Source organism: Myiozetetes cayanensis, unplaced genomic scaffold, assembly GCF_022539395.1.
Source record: "Myiozetetes cayanensis isolate MyiCay16 unplaced genomic scaffold, myiCay2020 scf2-11, whole genome shotgun sequence".
Lineage (NCBI taxonomy): Eukaryota > Metazoa > Chordata > Aves > Passeriformes > Tyrannidae > Myiozetetes > Myiozetetes cayanensis.
The window spans coordinates 40,093,715-40,115,474 of NW_026087411.1; the positions used below are offsets into that span (position 1 = coordinate 40,093,715).

General features: G+C 38.6%; 1 protein-coding gene across 3 annotated transcripts in view; it reads left to right on the plus strand.

Annotated features, from left to right (window-relative positions):
- The window catches only part of PCNX2 (pecanex 2), a 156,010-nt gene that overhangs the window by 23,542 nt on the left and 110,708 nt on the right, over positions 1-21,760 (plus strand). For all 3 annotated transcript variants that reach the window (XM_050314395.1, XM_050314397.1, XM_050314396.1), the window contains 5 exons: positions 1,112-1,205; positions 15,507-15,642; positions 18,677-18,819; positions 20,151-20,304; positions 20,399-20,431. In XM_050314395.1, the coding sequence (XP_050170352.1) occupies positions 1,112-1,205; positions 15,507-15,642; positions 18,677-18,819; positions 20,151-20,304; positions 20,399-20,431 (560 nt within the window). The remainder of the gene's footprint in view (positions 1-1,111; positions 1,206-15,506; positions 15,643-18,676; positions 18,820-20,150; positions 20,305-20,398; positions 20,432-21,760) is intronic.

The window sequence follows — 21,760 nt, forward strand, 5'->3', positions numbered from 1 at the left end:
ATTACCATGCATGAAGAAATTTCTAAAGAAAGTTTAGATGCCCTGGAAGGATATTTCTCTTGTCTTATTGCGTGTTATCTATTGCATGTTTTTCTGTGTGTGGGAAAGAAAAGGGCTTAGTAATATAAAGTCAGATCAGCAATAAATGGAGTTTTTAAAATCCACTAGTGACCATCATAGACCCGAGCCTTACACACTGCTTGAAGTTTGTCTTATAAGCATCATCCTCAAAATATGCTGGCTAGGCCAGAAGACTACTTCTGTCTCTTCAGGAGACCTCCTGGTGTTTTCTACCTGACTAGGAGTCTTTGCACTGGCCTGACTGGGCAAAACATTCCTCCTTTTTCCTGTTTTATTTTTTTTTTTAATTCAGCTGACTCACACTGGTCTCTAATAATTGTGGTGGTTGCTGTCATTTGGAGTTGTGGTTTGCAAACCACCCTTTCCAAGAGAATTAATGAGCGACCTAGTCTTGCCCCGTGCCTGTACTTGGAGTGCCACTGCTCGGAAGCTATTCCTTGAGTCTGAAGCTGTAGTGTGCTTGGTGGTGGTTTGTCTGAGCCCGGTAGCTCAGGGTTCATGACCCCAGGGATATTTTGGTTTTCTGCCAGTTCCTCCTGGCCCTGGCTGCAGCCGCTGGTGTGCTGTGGGGCGAAGGGCAGCAGCTGCCAGTCGGGCAAATGGCACGGCCTCTGGGTCAGTGAGCAGCGACCCTTGGCTTTGTGCTCTGCGTGTGAGCAGGGAGCACCAGCAGCTACACTTGTAGCAGAATGTTTTGCTGCAGCGTACCTTCTGACCTCACCTTTGTGAATGGAAAGAGAAAAATCTGATTATTTGCCATTTTACAGTGAGCTTATATTGATCAATGGGCTCTGTGTTTAATTTACCTTTTAAATTTTCACTGTAACTTTGGTGTTTTGATTTCTATCGGGTTTTCAGTTGTTCAAATGTTAATTTGCTTTCTGAAGTCTAAAATAAGCCTAGTGCACAAACTGAGAACTATATATTTATATATATGCCTTAACTAAAATGTATTTTTTATAAATTTTGTGTGTAAAGCAAATGATCATATCACTGAACTGATTGTTTTCTCCCTCTGTATTTTCCAAAGGGGAAATTAGATCCTGCTATTTAAAAGCTGGCTGTCAGAAGGAAGGAAATTTTAGACATCAGCTATCAAATTGTGATTGTATGTCAAATGCTCAGTAAGTAAGACCTTATTTTTAGAAATGTTAAGAGTTTTCATTACTAGAAACTATGAAACTGTGGCTGTGAAAGATGCACATGAAGCGGGGTATTGGAGAATATATGTGCTAATCTCTTCTAGAGAAGTCAGAGCATGAATTTTTGGGTTTTGTTTTCTGCTAAAACAGTGACAGTTTCATAAGAATATTGAAAAGAGAAAGTGAAAACAAAAACCAGAACTATCCACTGTGCTTTCATTACTTTCTGGGAATAGCCTAAGTCAAGTGTAGAGATTATAGATAAGATTGTAAATAAAGTAAGTGGGATTGTTACCAGCTGTTCTCTAAACCTTGTCTTGTTTGCTTCCCATATGTGTTGGGTCATTTGAAGATTTTTAGTGCTGTGTCAGTATCAGTCACTGACACTGTTTCATGTCAATTCTAGCAGCAGAGCCTTTCACCTTGCATTAAATCCCTAATGATGGTCTGGCACTCTGATAAGGTATCCATTTTTCAAAGGTCTTTTTGGAGTGATCCACACAAATGCTATATTCATTACAATGGTTTCCACACTCTTCTATGTGATCTGTTTTTTGCATATCTGTAAAAAGAATTTTAAATATTCGTTAGTATTTTTATGAATTAATTTTGGGTTTCATATTGTTTTACAGCAGTTGGACAAGTTGAGTGAGGGAATGGAAATGGTCTTCGTTAATAGCAAATATTGTTCTTCAAGTGTTTGGCTTTCAATGGAGACTTGAAAAGCTTGGGACCATGTTAAAAAACTGTGTTAGCATTTCAGAGTGCTATTATGAGAGACATGAGAATAATGCTGTTATTTGTCAGTGGGCAAAGAGTAAAAAAAAAATAATTTGAGTTAATCTACAGTAGAAATCTTCAGTCTGTCTTTAGCAAAATAAAAAAACACCAACGTGGTAGAGTTTGATGTTGATCTGAAAAATGAAACATTTTACTATGGTACTATTTAACTCTTGCAACTCTTTTTGTTTCACCTTGCACAGAATACTCTCCTTCTCCCACTTCTTATAACTATGAACTTGAATCTGTCCTAAATTCAGAAATAGTTTTTTGTCCCCTGACTTTTATCAATTAATTTGTTTTTAATCAAGGGGGGACAATCTTCCTTCTCGTATAAGAAGTCATGCTGAATCTGCCTTTGGTAGATGCATATTGACGTCTCTGTCTTCCTATGCTAAGTGCTGTTTTTAGTTTGAGGTTTGCAGTCCTCTAGGGTTGTGATTTATTTTTAAGAGGTCTACTAAATCTTGTTAACAAAAGCAAGTTCAGATATACGTTGCAGGCATTTATGTGCATGCAATTTCTGAAGATCAGCACCTTTGCTGGAAATCTCAGGGTACAGTGACAGTTTAGGCTGGGGAGTAGAACAGATCAGCAAAGACAAGTGAGTTCCCAGGACTGTTCCTTTATGGGAGTGAATGGGAAGACAGAACACAAGAGCTTTTCCCAGAGCAGAGCAGCATGAATGAAAGTGCAAAGCAGAAGTTAATATGAAAAATAAGGAAAGGGAGCAGGGAAGCATTAAGTATGCTTAAGTTGGTTTTTGCAAGGGCAGTTTGTAATATGTTTAGAGAGATTAGTGAGAGCTCTTTGTTCAATGGGAAGTTTCTACCATCTGCACGTAGACTGGAGGGCAGATGGGAAGGAAGTGAGTTTTGTGTTCACTATCAAGTAATTTTGTCTTTAGACAATACAGAACACTTACAGCATATAGAAAATAGAGGGGGAAATGTGCTTTAAGAATAGTTCAGAAATGAAGCATCTTTCCTTCCCCTTTACCCCTGTCCCCACCAGCAGGCTTATGTCAGGTTACTTTCCTATCCATGGTTGAAGATAAAACACATGATCCCCATTATTAACTAATGATCTTTTTATTACTGAAGAAAAAGGCAAATAGAATAAAACAAAGCACAAGGGGTACTTTCTTCACTTAATCTCTTCTGTGTGTCTGTCTGTGGAGGGTCCTTTACAGAAATTATTCCTTTGTGGGTGGGCCTACCTCTAGTAGAGTAGAGTTATAATGAGAGTAACCCATACCCAACAGGAGATGCTGCTGTTATGAAAGGATACTGATGAGACAGAGAAACCACCTCAGAGATGAACTTTGCTTATATCGCATCAGAAAGTTAACTAAGGAGAAGACAATGATTTTGACAGTACTTCTTCATGAGCAATTGAGGCAGTGCAGCTTGAGGGCTGGTGTCTGAATTCATTAATAAACCATCCAAATTAGATTTTATGAGGTCAAAGGATGCAGGAGAAAATTAATGCCTGGACATAAGAGGTGGCATTCTCCTTGAATAGTAGGAGTAGGGTTTTAATCTCGAGGAGTCCAGATTTCAGAATTTAGAATGAGCATAGAGAACAATACATAGGTTTGCAGTAGGTGCATGTGGGCTGTTAAAGCACTCTTCACCAATCATACTTGCTTTATACTGCTAAGATTAAATTGCTCCTAAAGGGAAAATGTCAAACTGAGTTGAGCCAGTGGAGTAACATGTGGATTTGAATGGACTGTGCCCTGATGTGTTTCTTTATGAGGAGAATTGGCCCAGACAGAGGATGGCAAGAGGCCTCTTGCTTTGGGAGCAGTGTTTGGAGAGGCAGCAAGCCAGTCACTGGTGTGCTGTGAGCTGTGACCCTTCTGGGTAACACTGAAGTTGTGAAAGGGGAAGGAATTTTGACTGAAGAGGGTATGAACTCTGACTTGTTTGTCAAGAATAAGATAATTGCCTTATGAAATGGCCATAGGTAACTACCTTTTAACTAAGTTATGCAAAACTGAAGAAGGTATTTAAATATAACTCAAAAGAAACCATTAAAGAAAGCCTTGAGGCAGACTAACTAATGTTTAATGATCTTAAATTCAAATTATAACTTGCTATTTCTGTCTGTTTAGTCCTACTGTTGTCTGCTCCATTAATAAAGTATTAGCCTGTATGGCATTTCACATCAACTTATTTGGATCTGAAATTAAACTAGTATTTCTATGGTCTGTAAACGTTTTATCATCTTAGCATGGCTTCTGATAATTTCTCACAAATAATGCAAAATCTTAACAATGCCAGTCTGTCACAGAAGTGAGGATATGTTATGGTTTTATTTTTGTTCTGTGCTTTGGCGTGCTTCCTGCTTTTCCTTTCCTTGTGAAGCAGTAGGTGAACAACAATGGATTACAATGTACCAGAGAAAGCAGATGTCCAAATTTAAAGGAGTCTGATTTTTTCCTTCGAAGACTCCTTAATATGGCAGACAATACTGTTAAATGGAATTACACATTTTCTTTTTCCCTCTGCAGTGTTGTGAGATTATCTCTGGAGTGTTCCCAAGTTTATCAGTGGTAATATATATTCCACCAGTTTCTTTCTGTCTTTGTTTAGTTTTATTGTTGGCTTTTTCAACTACAGTAGTTGTCCTAATGAAAGATATTACTTCTACCTGCAGTCCTTGTCCTGGGAAATTTTCAGAGCTTCTTAAATGTACTATAAACACTTTTTTTTTTTTTTTAATAATTTCCAAAATTATCACTTAATTCTGCCAAAGGTTACTAAAAATTATTACTTTTTCTGGTTATCTCCATATTTATGTCTCACCAACAAGTCTCTTGCCGGTCTAACAGTGCAGCTTTTAAAATATTTAAAGACTAAGCCAAGTTAAATTTCAAGGATGTTTTTATGTTGTAATGACCACCCAAAACAGATAATTCCTCTTCCAGCTTAACCCCCACTTTGGTGGGAGATTTTTGTCACTGGGTTTGGTAAGTTATTTAAATGTTGGCAGGTAGCTAATCAATTCCCTGGTTATTGTCCATGCAATTACCCTGACTCCACTTTTGGCTGTTGTCTTGCCAGCAACACCTCTTGCCAGAAGCCCCTGGGGAATGGGTTCCCTACTGAGCTAATTGACTCTTAATTTGATGCTTCCATTACCCTGCCAAGCTCACCTCTAGCCACAAATTTTTTTGTGACAGGCTTTGACAAGACAAAGTGTAAACTGTATTCTCAGCTCATGGCATACATTAGAAATTAGTACAGAAAGACCATTTGAATTTGTTTTGGAGTGAGAAATTGGAAATGGCTTTTGCATCTGAAAGCCATTCTCCTGCCCCATTACATTAATTCTCTATCAGCCTTTGTGTCTGTTAGAGTGAATCTTTATGTTTTTATGCTGTGTGTTTTTAGTATGTGCTTGGCTTCTGGGAAGGCATATAATGGTAAGAGAGTTCCCATTTGCGTAAGGCATGTGCTGAGTATAAGCCTGAACTGCCTTTTGGCGTGGTTAGTTTGACTTCTCACCAAATGGCCTCGAAGTTTTCATCTTACCTGTACAGAACAGTTACGATTTCAAGGTCTTCATATAAGATTGGTGATACAAAGTAAATCCCATGAGCATTAATAAGAACACACCCTTAAAAAAGTGAGCTGAAAGGATGTGTAAGTTGAAGAATTATTAGAGGTATATAATTATCTTCTGGGCTCAGGAGAAACAAGGCGATGTTAGTAAGTGTCTTACAAATAAGGAGGTGTCACTCTGACATACATTTTCTGTCACTCTGTGACAGAAAGCAGGTCTTTAATTTCTTTACCTTGAATGTCTATTGCAATTGAATAACAGTTAATTTTTGATAAGCAGTCAAGAGGATATATGTGAGCTATCACATTATCTTGGTTCATAAGTATCGGTGAAAGCATAAACCCCTAAAATTACAGAGTATATTATAGTAGTATAATTAATGATTTTTGCATGAGTTGCATATTCTGTCCCCAGTACAGAGACTAAAAGAGCCATAAGGTGTATATCCATGTCAGTATATAAATTTGAAAGAAATCATATTTGTGCATACAAGGCTAATAAGATTTTTAATGTTTAACTACTTTTCTAAATGTGCTTTCTTTGCGTTCTGGGGCTCTTGTTTAGCACCTCCAGTGTGTGTGTACATTAATATTGAAGAAAAACATGTCAGTGTTTGATGCCTCTCAGTACTGTAGCTGTCTTCAACATGTGTATAAAAACTGCTCTGTCTTTCTAAATTATTTGAATATATGAGGTTGATGCATAGGAAGGTTGTCCTTCCTGGTTTCACATCTATGAAAAACTCTGATTGACTAATGTAGTCTATTGCAGTTTCTTTTCTCAGTTATCAAGTTCTAGAATAATATATACTGCCTGAATGTATCACCCATATCTGTTTCCCTTCACTTATATTGTGAAAGACAGAAAAAATAAGCTTACAATAAACTTGAGGGCACTAATGTAGCAAATGTGACTATTTTGGTAATTTTTATGTAGTTTTTTTATTATAAAAAATGTATGCTAATTTTTACACAATGTGTAAAATTGTGTTCTTTGTAATGAAAGAAATAATGCTTGGAGAAACAGTGAACACAACATGTGATATCAAAATCCAGTGCTGTTAGGTACAAAGTTGTCGCCTCCCAGGCAATCAGCAGTAGGACAAGAGGGCACAATCTTAAGCTCTGCCAGGGGAAGTTTAGGTTGGATATTAGAAAGAAATTTTTTACAGAGAGAGGAATCAGACATTGGAATGGGGTGCCCAGAGAGGTGGTGGATTCACCATCGCTGGAGGTTTTTAAGATGAGACTGCATGTGGCACTGAGTGCCATGATCTAGTAACCACTGTGGTGTTGGATCAAAGGTTGGACTTGATGATCTCGGAGGTCTTTTCCAACCCAGTTGATTCCATGATTCTCTGATTCTAAATAAATGGCTCTATTCACATGATAATCTGTAAAATGCTCTAACGATTATGCATTGAAATTATTTGTTCTTTATGCTTTTCTGCTTCAAATAGTTTTGCAGATATTCTCAATCAGGAAAAAACTATCCAAAACTTCCATGGTACTGCCTGAAGCAGTTGACAGGCATGATAGCACTGTGAAACTCAGATGTTTTGTCCCATGAGTTTTACTGATGATTTATTACCATGATATTTATTTCAGCATAGCATTTTGCTAGCTAATGTGAACACCTCTTTATTTCAGGGGGCATGAATTTATTTCCAAAAAGCATTTTGCATTTTTCCCATGCTGTTTTGCTCAGGTATATTGCAGTCTGTCTCTGAGATGTTTGTGGGTGTTCAGATCTAAGATGAGAGCAGGACATTAAACATCCCTGAAGAGCATGCCAGTGTAAGGTCATGCTACATATGTGGTATGGGTATGAGAGCACATTTCTCTGCACTCTTACAATCTTTTTAATTTTTAAAGCACTGAGCTTGCTTTGGTGTATGTGCAAACACATATGATAAGTACTTTTCAGAAAATACAGAAGGTGGTCCACATGTAAAACCTGATGTGGATATGTCCATTCCAACCCAGGAATGTTTTCTCTGTTAGCTGAAAAACTGAGATACATGTAGCTTCAAGGAAAAAATGTTTTTTGTAGATGATTTTATTCCTACTTAGAAAAAATTTAAAGGCTACTTTTTGAGGATAGGCCAATTCTGTCTCTCAAATCAAGTATTAGATCTTCTAAAGCCAACTGGAATTGTGCCTATACAAGCTGTGGAAGCATTTGGCCGTTTATATTCCTTTCAAGAAATACTCTAGGTTTTAGTGGATGTAGTTCATAGGAATAGTGCTTGTATTCTTGAGCTCATTTCCTTCTGTCCTGAGAAGAAAACCATATTGAAACTCCCAATTCTGTGCAGGATACACATGTATTGATTTTTAAGAGGGAGAGTTGATGTCTCCAGAACAATCCTACTTTTTACCTTCATGATGCAAAAGCATTTGATTCATTCAAATGCATTTATAGGTGTAAGTGCTGGACTTCTTGCTGCAGTTTATCACTTCATGTGTCTGACAACATGCCAGCAATAACCATATTTTTCATCAGGAGGCTACTGTGCTGCATATGTGTAGTAAAAGCTGGAGTTAAAAATTAATATGTAAGATAGGCCACAGAAATGGGTGTGGCTTGCATCTGAAGTATTTGAGAACTGGAGCAGTGTCATGGTTTAACCGCAGTTGGCAGCTAAGCCCCATGCAGCCACTTGCTTACTCCCCTTGATGGGATGGGGGGGTAAAAGTCAGAAGTGAGAAAAAACTCTCTTTATCTCAACCCACAAGTTAGTAGGTAAAGGAACAGCTACACACCTAAGCAAAGAAAATCGAGGAATACGTTCACCACTTTCTCTGGGCAGGCAGGTATTTGGCCACCTCCAGGAAAGCCAGGCTCCATCATGTGTCATGGTGACTTGGGAAGAGAAACACCATCACTCCAAACATCCCCACCTTTCTCCTTCTTCATCTTGATTTATGTGCTGAGTGCCATATCATAGAATCATAGAATAGATTGGGTTGGAAAAGACCTCCAAAATAATGGACTGGAATGGAATGGTATGGGCTATCCCTGTGGTCAGTTGGGATCAGCTGTCCTGACTGAGTTGCCTCCCAAATCCTCGTGCACTGCCAACCTGCTTGCTGATAGAGTGCTGTGAGAAGCAGAAAGGCATTAATTCTGTATAAGCCATGCTCAGCAACAGCTAGAACATCCTAGAGTTATCAGCACAGTTTCCAGCACAAATCCAAACCATATTCCCATACCAGCTACTATAAAGAAAATTAACTCCACCCTAACCAAAACAAACACAAAGAATGATGGCCCAGCTCTTAGCAAACAGCACCTTTATCTTAGGTGCAGATTTCCTTTCTGTGTAAGTGACACTTGGGCTTTCATTTGAAATCAACTGTGCGTCTATAAATAATCCATATGCCTTTAAAAAAATACTCGAGTTTGAGCCTTATCTGGTTTCTTGATCACGTATCTTTGCATTTAAGTGTAAAGCTATTAAAATAATACAATTTTATATAGGATACAATTATATTTATGTATATTTCATTACCACACATGATTCAACCATACCAGTACAATCATGCATTCATATTGCACTTTGCTTGTTCTGTCTGAGCAACTGATCCTCTAAACTCCTCACTTTTTTTTTTTTAGGAGGTTCTGACACTAAAACCAGGCTTCTAAAATGCTGTATTAAACTTAGAGTCTAAAATCTTTTGCAGTATGGATAAAGGCCTCCATTAAAAAAAAGGGCATAAATTTTTTTGTTTGTTTTGAGAATATTTTATTTTGGCATCAGAAGGGCCAATGGGTTAAAAAAGGAATTGCAGCAAAATAATGACTAACAAGTATTAAAAAAGCAATTTAAGTTACCTGTCAGTACTCCTACAGAGTGCTGATGTTTCTGGCCCTGGGCGAAAGAGAGAATTCTGTCAAATCAATGAGTTAACTTATTTGATTTACATTCACGTCCCTGAATAAGCTGCTCGAGTGCATTATACTATATGAAAGTCTATCTGAATGCCTTAGTGGTACTGTATGTCTCCTTTATAAATCTGTTAATACTTTAGTATGTTCACTGCTGAAAAATCCCCTGAACCTTTGAGGTTTATTCATCATAGGAGAGAGTAAACTTAAGAGTAGACTTCTTTTTTTATTTAGTGTTTCCACATTTTTTTTAGAATTACAAAATAGTGTATCACTAAAACATCTTTGTGTTTCTCAGCAAGGTGACCCAAATAAAAAAATCCATCACTGCTTTAAGTAATAGGCAGCTGAATCTTAAAGATTTCTTAATGCTGCCTGTCAGGTTTTATGGTTCTGCAGCCAAGCACATTTTGAAATGGATGCAAAAAAATGTTATATGGTCCCTTTTGGGATTCAGTGACTTCAGACGAGCCACTCCCTGGGTGTAGTGCTGCTTGAACACATACATGAATGTCATGTGTGCACTGAAAATGGTAATGTTTGGATCATAATGGAGCCGTGGAATTTTCTGAAAAGAACTCTTTACATGCTCAGTAGCATTTTCCTCCTGGCTTGCAAGGAACAGGAGGAAACCCTTGTGTTAAGCTTGGCCGATTAAAATCCTTTCTTGTATTTGTGCACACAGGTTTTAAGCTGTTCTTTCCCTGGCAGGGAAGCCAGTGTTTTTGGCAGAATAAGACTTGGAGATGTGAAGGGCCTATGCTGCCGCATGATGGCAGCAAAATCCTGCTCAGGATTAGGAATTTATGGAGTCCTGCTTTTGGGACTGGTGTCTCTTCCCTCCCCCTCCCCTTTCAAGAGGAGAGCTAAAAGGGATGTTTTTAAGTACTCCAGAGATAATGGAACCCTGGGCTCTGTTAGTGCATTTATTCCAGTAAAGCTGCATCTTCTCAAAATGCATCCTCTAGTTTGTTAGATAACACGTTTGTTTTTAGTACATATATCTTAGCTTTGAAACATAATAGGCTTGCAGATTATCAATTTACATGCTTATTAGCAAAATAAAAATATCTGAATATTGGGAAGTAAGAATGTACTGAGAGGACCCCATTTTTAACACTTGAATAAGAAGACATTCATAATTTCCTGCCACTGGGAACATTCTTTTGTAAGGCTTTTCTGTCCATCTGCAGTAGCTGACTTAATATGTACCACTGCTCATTTTGTAGTCTATTGCAAAACTTTAACAGTGATCTCGATATGTTTTCTATTATGTAAGCACATCACTACATCCAGCTTTCCCATTCTGTAAACTTGGATATTCTGTTTTATTATTGGTAGGGGTACATGTTTGTAGAAGTAGCAAAGTATGAACAAGATTTAAGAGAGGTTTCATCCTTAGCTTGAGCTTTCCTCAGATATAACCACTGAGGAAAGTTAACATATACATTCTGAATTAATTGTATTCTTCATGAAACTATTCATATCTTATCAAGAAAGTGAACAGTGCCTCCTGCTTCATGTTTTTTGTATCTTTGCTATGATTGGGCTTGTCACATAATTATCCAGTGTTAATGTGGCTATCGCTGGCATATTTCAATCTTCTTGTATGCTTTAAATTGCTTTTGAGTTTAAGTCTTCTTATTCAGTGGTACATTTGGGAACTGTAAGTCATGTGCTGCTTAAAAGAAGCAACATCCACCACTAGTGGCTTTAGTCTCAGTCCTGAATTGTGCAATACTGTGCTCAGATTGGTGCTGGCAGCTTTCTAGTAGAGACCTAACAGGCAATAAGTAGAGATGTAGTGATAAGCCTGCGTGATGAGGTTTGAAAGAGATTGGGATGTGAGATGGCAGGGAGGCTTTTTAGGTGAAAAGGAGGCAAAACTGCTGAGGTGGTGGTAGGAAGACACCAGGAGTGACACTGAGTAACAGAGATGCCACCGGTGAGCTGTGGGCTGCCGTTGATCCAATACTCTCGATGTCAGTCCAGACAGCTACGTTTGAGCTGCAAACCGAGTGTTTTGAAAAGGCACAACAGTGTGGGTGTTGGGAGTTCCTGCTGCGTTGTCAGTACTAGCTGGTTCCTGTACAGCCAGATCGCTCAGGTCTCAGTTCGGCAAGTACTTTGGATGCATCTCAGATCAATAGCACAGAAGTGATTGCTTCTTGAATGTGCAGGAGCAGAGATTCCCAACTCTGAGCTGCCCTCTGGCTCTTCTTCAGACATCACAAGCCATAGCTGCTTACCACCACTTAAAGGCAGTGTTTTAGGGAGTATTACAAACATAGCTTTCAGCTACATTATTTTTCATTGCTGTGGATATTTATTACACACTGGTAAAAATTTGTAGTGACCCAGACAGCTTGTATTAAGCAGCCTAGTGGGATCTTTCTAGTTTTAAGTACATGAGGAGCAAGAGGAAGGTGCATTGTTACTGTGACTGTTGTGACATTGGTGACGTGGTTCCCTGTCCTTTCTCCTATATGCAGGTTAAAAGGAAATTTAGCCAAGACCTGCAAAACAGCTTTATTAACAGGGAATTCTTTGAGGTGTGCCTGTATAATGAGCTTACCTTGAGAGGTATTCATACTCAAGGCTAGCTAATCCTGACAAAGGGGATGAGTTATGCTGGGTTATGTTTGAATGGCTCAGGCCAAATTTTCAGTCGTATGAGGCAGATATCGCAGACTGATTCTTGGGTGTCCTACACAGGGCCAGGAGTTGGACTCGATGATCCTGATGGATCCCTTCCAACTCAGCATATTCTGTGATTCTAATCAGAGAGGGAGAAGGAAGATTTTTTTTTTCCAGTGTTATGTAGTTATACTAAACCATTCTCTGTGTGAAATGATTGCTCCGCTGGCTTGTGTTTACTCAGTGTTCTTACAAAATGGAATTATGAGCCAGAAAAAAATTCCTGATTTTATATCCTGTTATCGCTAGAGGGTGCTATGTAGCTTTTGAATTTGGTCTGCATAGGTTGTATGTTTATCAAAGATATTTTTAGTTAATAATTTATTATTCAAAATTTAGCTCAATTATACCTTTGCTTACATTAGCAGTGCAGTTTACTGTCATAGGTCTTGATAACATTAATTTGATTCTGCAAATGAACAGATTTTCTATTTAGCAAGATTCCACGTTATACTGCGATCCACTCCGTTATAATGATTTTATGATTAGAGAGTGTTTGCTCCTATTTATATATGGTAATAAATTTATAGAATCTAGTTTATAGGCTTACAAAAACACAAACACCGCCTTGCATTTCTTACTCGTATTTGCTGTCACTGTGATAGCAATGTCATCAAATGGGAGGTACAGTTTCTAAGTAGCTGTGCAAGGGATTTGGCATCGGGAGATAGCAAGTGAATGTGAGGGAGGAGGTTGTGTGGAAAATAGGGATAAGGAGGAAAAAACCAGCAAACAGGAGCTGAAGGAAATGGAAGATGAGGGGAGAGTAAGAAGATACAGAGAGATGAGGCTGATGAAGGCTAGATGACAGATTCTGATTCTGTAATTGTTGCTTTACTAGTTCTACCTTCCCAGCTTCTCTGCCCTAGTTGTCTTTTCAGGCTTATGAAGTTTCCAGCTCTTTCCCACAGTCAGTGTCCTAGCTGCTTATGCACTCTTCTGCCAGTTGCTGATAGGTGGAGCTATGAATTTTTTTCTGTAAACAGAAAACAGACTATAGGCACTCTTGCCTTTCTGATTATCTTCAAGTCTGGTGGGAGATGGTTTGATCTTTTAAGTTTATTCTGAGAAGAAGTCTTGTGAGTAAAAGATTTTTGATATCTGAGGACTGATAAGGATCCCCTGGTACTCTACTCTGTCTTTTTGCTATTTCTATTTTTGGTGAATGTGGGATAAAAGATGTGGGCCAATCTATAAATATTTTTGGCTTTTGTAGAAATACAGATAAAAATGCAGAAATTTAGAGAACATTAACTCTTCATTTAGGAAGGCACGAGCAGTGACTGTTTTATTCCTCTGCTGTTTTGTTGGGTCGCCTTTTGAGTGGGAATTTCCAAGTTAGCATTCCTGTGTGAAGTGGGCTACACTTGCCTTTTTCCCGCTGTGAACAGGGAATCCCAGGGTTGCACCCACAATGACAGGGAACAGGGTAGCTTATCGTAGGGAAACAAACAAACAAATCCATTGCCTTCCTTCGAACCTCAAGGTTGCCCTTGAGCAGGACATTTCAAAATACGTAAAGGGCATATTTTGTAGTCCATGTCTGTGGGAATCTTACTCCTGGGAGGCATGCCTCTAGACTTCCTCCACTTTCTTCCTGCCTACGTCTTCTGGTTGTCATCCAGGATCTTGGATTAGTGCCCAGCCCTTCTGTACTGTTTTGTTAATGACTGCTGACAAAGGAGATGGTTCCTTCAGAGGGATTCTTTGTGGCTAGGGCATCCAGTGGGTTGTGTTGGACCGTGTCCTCGTTTCCTAGTACTGTCCAAAGGGAACATGACAGATATCCTGACTCTGTGGAGCAGATCATGTTGCTATCTGTAGCAGGAGGAGTGGGGAGGGCAGAGGAAGCCATTAGGATCAGGTGATCTCATTTCTACTCAGCTGATAGCTTTGCTGGAGTGGCAGATGGTGAATATCAGGTCTGGAATCCAAGCCTGATAGTAATCAAGATTTTGAAAACATAAACTACCTGGCTCAGAAATCAAAGGCAAGATTGCTCCTCTGGTGACATCTTGAGGCTAATGGTGTGTGTTCCTGTTGGTGTAGGCAGAGCTAGCAAATCCTGAAGGGAAAAAGGAGAGAGTGTGTGCATTTCAAGCTATTGGTGTGACACTTCAGCCCTGCTTCTGAGTAGTCCAGACATCAAACCTTATCCCAGAACAGTGCCAAACCACTGCAGCTTAAGTTAACGGCCAGTTATGTGCAGGACAGACACCATTTTAAAGCCTCAGCAAGGGTTATGTGACAGGCTTTGGGAATTGGCAACTAAAGGCAAAGAAGGATGATTTAACTAAAATTAATAAGGTGCCTTTGGGGCAGGCATAGGGTATGCAAGATGAGATTTTTAATCTTTGCAGTGCCACAGGCTTCCAGGCTTACTGTAGGCAGATTGCTCTATTTTTTTCCAGCTTGTCTTTATGGAAAATAGGAACAACAGGTATTCTCTACCTTGCGTGAGCACTGAGGTGTTTCACGTCATGTAGATAAAAAAGGACTAGGGAGCTAAAGGCAGATATCCAGAGGTAGGGGAGTAATGAACTTGGAGCAGAGCACCTGATGTATAAACCCCATTTGGAAGGGTATTAAAAAGACATATTCAAAATAGATCTTTTCCCAAAGTAACAATTATTTCATTTCAATACAGTTCTTGTTGAAACCCAGTCAGTCATGTTATGGTAGCACACCATTTCTGCAACCCAACAGGCACTGCTGCTCTAGGTGCAGATTTCCTCAAATAAAGTGTTTAAGTGCTGTACCTACAACATAAGGCAGTAAACACAATGAAGAAAAGCAATAAAAAGAGTGAGTTCATGCTCAGTATGGAGAATACCTGAGCTTGACTTGGTTCATGTATTGTTGTCTTCTTGCTAGGCCAGAAGGAAGTTCTTGTAACCTGTATTCTCAGTAGGGTAAATTAGTACTCATTGAATTCAGTGCAGGTGAAACTACCCTGGTACCTAAGTGACCTTGTTGGAAAGCTATTCCAGGATCTCTGCAGTAGCAACCCTGCAGTTTTACTCTGTAGATATGCAGCTCTAAACCTGAATTATTGTCAGTGGACAGAAAAAGGCACTTCTGAAGTGAGATTCACTCACAGGATGAGAAAAATTGTGACACAAAAATATCTCTTGTTCTGTGATGGATATAGCAAAACCAAATGTATCTAAATTAATTGCTTTGTGGGCCTGTGCCAGATTTCAGATATGGAGGTGGAAGGTTCCCATACCCTGTGAGCCAACCAGTAGTGTAATTACAGGCTTTCTCCTGTAATGTTTCAGAAATACTAGGAAAATATTGCTGCTTAAAACAGTTGCTTTCCTTTCTCTCCTCTGTGCACAGTGAAATACAGTTCAGCTCCTCTAGTACTACCACTTCAGAGAGCCAAGAGCCATCTTCTGGGGATCAAGCAGCGAGTGCACTTCAGCAACAGCTCCTACTGATGGTGGCACGAAGGACCCTTTCAGAAAGCCCACGGGTACATTGTAATATCTGAGTTTCTAGCATCTTGATGAACTGCTCTATAAACAAATGCTGCTGGCTTGTTCTTGAGACAATTCTGTTGATTTTTCTGTATTGCTTTTCCTGGTATTGTGCGTGTGGGAGAAGATCTGTTTTCTACTGATAGTGAGTAGTATCCTAGGAGGGTACTTAAGGACTCTATCACCAAAAAAGTTGATCTATCTTCAGTCTTATTGCATTTAGAAGAGGACACAGGCTCTTAGGATTTTAGGCACACCACCAGATTTTAATAGTATGAAGTGTTTATTCCAGATTCATTGCTATCATAAAGCCTCATGTCTGGTTTCAGTTTTCTGAGTTGGGCAATCAGACTTCTGAATTTCTGTTGTGGAATGTCAAAGCCACCTCCTCAATGCAGCAAAAGAAAAAGGCTCTCTGATTTCATTTTGCATGGTGTTATGTGGACATGAACTTTACAGTGTTTGGGGTCTGTGACTTGTGGCTTAGGGCCGTAGTCTGTTTTTACAATTCCTTCTATAATAAAAGGAATTCCTTTACCCCTCTCTCATCCACAGCAAATTCTAGTTTGATATTTATGAATAACATTAAAATGACAGTTAATTACCTTTCATCTTAGATTTTGCACAGGAATGTAAAGCTGAAGCAACTTGAATCAAGTAGATATTTTAAATTTGAAATCAGAAAATTGTCCCGAATTGTGTCTTTCGGATTTGGACAGTGTCTTCTATCTAAAGGCTCAGATCATATTTATAATCTTGTAAACTGCCTGTAAATTAGAGAACAATTGTCATGCTTTTCTTTTTCTTCTTTTTTTCTTTCCCTTTCTCTTTTGGGAAAACTGCTCCATTAAGAAGTAAAGCGTATTGCTCGAGGTCACATGGCAAGTTTGCAGCAAGGCCAGGCAGTAACTTCAGAACTTCCTGGTTTCTGGATTTTTTTTTTTTTTTAATTAAACATGAAATTCTGAGCCTACATAAGTCAGGAAAAGTGTTGTCATTGATTTCAGTGAAGCTAGGGTTTCAGGCTGTCTCTGACACCACATAAATTTATGAAGTGAATTTTCATAAGCCGTTTGTTGATAGGAGGCACAGTTAGACTTCAGTGACTTGCTCAGGGCTAGTCTGAGAGTTTCCCAAACGCAGCTCAAAAGTCTGACTCCAGCCCAAGCACAGCAAGCCTCACCTCGTGAACTTCATCCAAAGGTTACAGTTTCTCAGGAGCCAAAATGTTCTGTTACGCACTCAGCTAAATATGTGTTAAACCGTTCTGAAGACTGAACAATCAGATCTACGGGTGTTTTTAATGAAGTCTTTGCCACCATTTTGATTTTTTTATTTAGTTATGGTGAGCAATCTACATTAGAGGAGTGAAGTTAATGATTGTGGTTGACTGAGTTTCACTTTCTTGGGTAAGAGGACCCAAGGATAACAAAACTATGCCAGTATTAGCAACTGTAATATTTTAAAACGTGTTTTTTCTTTAAAAATGCCCAAACCCCGTTTCTTTTTAAAGTGGTAATAAAAACATTAAAATTTAAACTTCTTTTAGATTTTAAAATCAGCATAGTGAAAGGATTCCAGTTGGTCTCACACCTTTTAAATAACTTGGAATTGTTAATAAATGAAAGAAAGGCAAATAGTCTAGCATCCCCTTGCATGTTTCATTTCTCAGAAACATGAGTTATTGTCCTGCACTAGCAGCAGTTGAGCTCCCCTGCGTGGTTGTACACTTTTGGTCAATCGGAGGCATGAGATAAAATGCCTAAACTCGAATCTCTTTCTCCAAAGCTTATTTTAGCCTGTTTCACCTCACGTTTGCCATGCACAGCGATGCATTAAGTCATGTCTAAACTATGTATAAAATTCCTTTTCCTGAAAAGTGAAGAATAGAAATTATTCCGATGATCTGAGAAAAAAACTACCAATTCCATTGTGCAGGTGGAGAAGTTGTTTAAAAAACTGTGTTTTGCTAACAGCTGCAATTCAAGATGACAATCAATTACTTCACACAGAAATCCTCTTCCCTGACTAATGTAACATAAATAATTCCAATATAGACATCGCCTAGAGTTCTATTATAGGTATATTTGTTGATTCGTTACCTTTAATAAGGCAGGGGAGGTGGGGTGGGGAAGAGGAGGCCGCCTAGGAGGAGGTTGAAAATCTCTAGACTTCACAATGATTTGAAATCTCAAATCCTTCTTCTTGAAGGAAGAATAAGTGATTTCCCCCCTCCATAAAATCAGCTAATGGTGGTGTACCTTGGAAAGAAATCACTGCTTTGCAGAGGCTTTTTTGTTCTGTTGTCTAGCTTTGCAGGCTTGGCTGATGGTCTGTAGATAAGCCTCCCTCCCCACAAGTGTTGGTGAAGAAGTGCAGGTGTAGAGTTGGGGGAGATCTGAAATACCGTAGTTCAAACAGACAGGAAAAGGCCTTAGAATCTGACAGAAGCAATATTCAAAGGGATGGATATATGATTGTGATAGTAAGATTAGAGGCTCTTAAACTAGTGATGTTTATGCAGTTTGTGCTTGTTTGCAATTTTTTTCCTCCTCTTGCTGTTCTTGAGGAGGCACACCTGATGTGGTATTTGAAGCATCTCAGGAAAGATAAACAAAACTGTGTTCTGGAAGGAGAGCTGATAACTCACATCTCTAGGCCCTAAAAAACACGGATCTGTCCTGTCATGTGTATTTTTGTGTTGTGCTGTAATTAGCCTGGTACATGAAAAATCTTCACTTAGAAACTTTAGACAAGCACTGGATTGGGACTAAACAATAGTTATTTTAAAATAAATATTTAGCATTCATTTTTAAAGCATGTTGTCACTCTTGAGCTCCATAACTGGTATATTTTCTGTCCATCTGCAGTGATTAAGCTGGTGTGATATTTTTGTTTCTAATTTAAAATGAAGAAAGTAAATATGCTAGAAAAAAAAAAATCTGATTCTTCATGTAAACTTGGCCTGTTTTTCTGGCAGCTGTATGTCAGTGTGAGATATCTTTGTGTATTTCTGGTTTGGTTTTGTAGCAAGCCAACCAGGACCCTGAGGATTCTTCATGTTCTTCAGCACAACGAAAACTGAACAGGCAGTTTTACAGATTTGTTATATTTCCTGGCAAATGGATTAAAGTCTGGTATGATCGACTTACCTTGTTGGCATTGTTGGACAGGTAAGCTTTTTTTTTCTGCTACTCTATGTAGGGTTACAGTGGATGGTTCCACACGTCCAAAAAGCAATGCAGACCACTAGAAAAGTTAAAAATGAGCCTTGTGTTAGTGTCTCATTTTCAGGCTGAGTAGATAGGTGCGTTTTTCTTTCAGGTGAAGAAAATACTTCTCCTCAGAGTTGGTTTCGGTGATTCTTCCTACCCTTTATCTTAAGCAGAGATTTTGATTCATGTGAGGACAAACCTTGTAGAATAGTCTGTACTTTAACTCACAGCAGTTAGATTCAGTGGTTCTGAGCTTTCTGATGAGAAAATCAGAAGTGGAAGGGAATCAGGCTCTTGTAAACCAAGTACACCAATCTTTAAAAAGCAGAAAATAATTTATAGAGTGGTGTTCAGGAGGAGATGTTTCAGGAGATCTGCTGCCTCTGTTCCAGTTCAGCTTTATTAGTTTAGAGAAAATTTGTTGTCTTGGCATCACTCTTCAGGCAGTACTATTTGCTATTAGATTTTCCATGGTAATCTACTGGACTATTAGGACTTTCAGGCATGTTAGCCTACATATGTAATGGCTGCTGACTTTCCTGTCTCTGCTTTTGAGGGGGACGCTGTGCCAAATTTCAGATGAGAGTTTTACCTGCTACAGAAATCAGGCTACATGTCAGGGAGCTTAAAGCCCAGAGCAGATGCTTGCTAATGTGTGGTGTCTTATCTCTGTGTTTCAATTGCATGGAAAACATCTGATGATAAGCTCTTTTGTTATAGCCTGAATATTAACATTGCTTTTTATCTCAGCTTCCATGTTCTATTAGAACAGATAAAACAAATAAAACATCAGATGACAAATTTGCTCTTTCATCCAATTCTTTGTTGTCAGACATACGTTTTTCATTAATGGAATGTCTTATTTCCTCATATAAAAGTGTTTTGGGTGGTTTTATTTGTGGTTGTTTGTGTGGGGTTTTGTGGTGGTTTGTTGTTTTCTTTGGGGTTTTTGATGATTTTTTTTTTGCTTGCATTTTATAAACATACTCTCCTATGTTCAAATTCAGCTCCACTGTGGAGTTCTAATTGGGAAGTGAGTTTGGAGGGGACATTGGACTTCAGTGCATATGCCTTTTTTCCTATACATTTTAGCTATCATTTTGGATAAGGCTTTTGGCATGGGGGTGAAATGCCATTGTACGTGGAAATGTAGTTATGGGAGCGAAACCTCAGATCCTGTAAATTCTGATAGCTGCAGCACTGACAGTTCATATCAACTACAAATGCACCTACCTTGCTCTAATGAATCTATAAATATTTGTACTTCTCCCACACTTTTATTCACATAGGACAGAAGATATAAAGGAGAATGTATTTGCTGTACTTCTAGTAGTTCTTGTTTCGCTTCTTGGATTCCTGACTCTGAATCAAGGCTTCTGTAAAGACATTTGGGTTCTGTTATTCTGTCTTGTGATGGCCAGTTGCCAGTATTCTCTCCTAAAGGTAGGACACAGGTTCATAGCCAATTGCTGAATTCTCTTTTAAATTCTTCGAAGGCAAAATCCTGTAAGCAAACTTTTTTCTGTTTTGTTTTTAGAGTGTTCAGCCTGATCCAGCTTCACCAATACATGTAAGTCTCAACCAGTAAAACAAGTCTTTATTATCACTTGTGTTATGTGAAACAGTTGTTTTTTCAGTGAAATACAGGTATTAGTAGTTTGCTGTTCTACGTGTTCTATTCTGTCCTAGATTTAATTATTTTTAAGGTATTTGAGTTTATCACTTGTATTAGAAAAGTGCTTTTTCTTTAAGCTGAAATATGCAGTGAAACAAATTCATCTGAAGTGGTTTGGTGATGTTCAGTCCTGTGGCATCAGACAAGCATTTTGTTTGCTTTCCTTTTGCAGTTACTGAAAAGAGTAGAAGAGCAAAAGCTCCAGATTAGCAGCTCAGTTGGATTTTTTTTTTTTTTTTAAGTTGGGGGATTGATTTTTTTCAATTTTTTAATCTGGTATTGCAGATGTATCTATCAATTGTATTATTACCTCATCAAATAACACAGGTGTTTTCCCTTTTTTATGTTATGGTCACAGTTTTTGTGCTTGTGTCCTGAAGAAATGTCCAAGTCTTTGGGTGAATGCAGGCTGTAAGGATCCTTGCTGGTTGCTATTTGTCTGTTGAGTATACCAAGAAAACTGAACTCTGGCAGTGCCAAACACTTTTGTGAAGAGCAAGCCTGTCCTCGTCACAGGACTGGTTTAGAGGCATCATCCTACAACTGCAATCTTACCACTTCACCAGTCAAAGTGTTTCAGCATTTTTGGTTTGCAGATCTTTGAAGACATTTCAGTGGTCATAAAGTCCCTTTCTGGCTTTTATACTGAATGCTTAGTTGCTCACATTTCTTGTTTAGCGCCTTGAATGTTTTTGAGGACACCCTCTCTTCCCTCAGGGTTCAAAACTGGCGCATTGAAAAGTTCAGGTCTTCTGGATCATTTCCCTTTGGCAGGGAGCAATTATTTTTGTCAGTTTAAAGGCTAGAAATGCAGGCTGAATTTGAAATGGGGGTTATTTACAAATATATGCTACACACTTCACTGAGACGGATTTCAGAAGATTCCCAGTTTCTTTTCCATTCCAATTATTATGGGGTGAACTTATGATGGTTTTGATTATAATACATTCACAGGAAATACCTGTCTACATAAAAAGTAGGAAAAGCTAATAAACAGCAACTTGCACATCGTAGGGTAATATTTTCAATATATTATACAAATATTCCAACCTCAGTGAAAAGTTGGGGGTTTTGGTGACTAAAACAGTATTATTTGTCAGTCCAGCTGTCATGTGTCTAGAGATATTTATGTGAACTCAAATTGTTTGCACTTAATCAGACATTAGTAACATGTACATTTGTTTAAAGTGGGTGGCAAACAGTTTAATCAAAACTTCATTATAA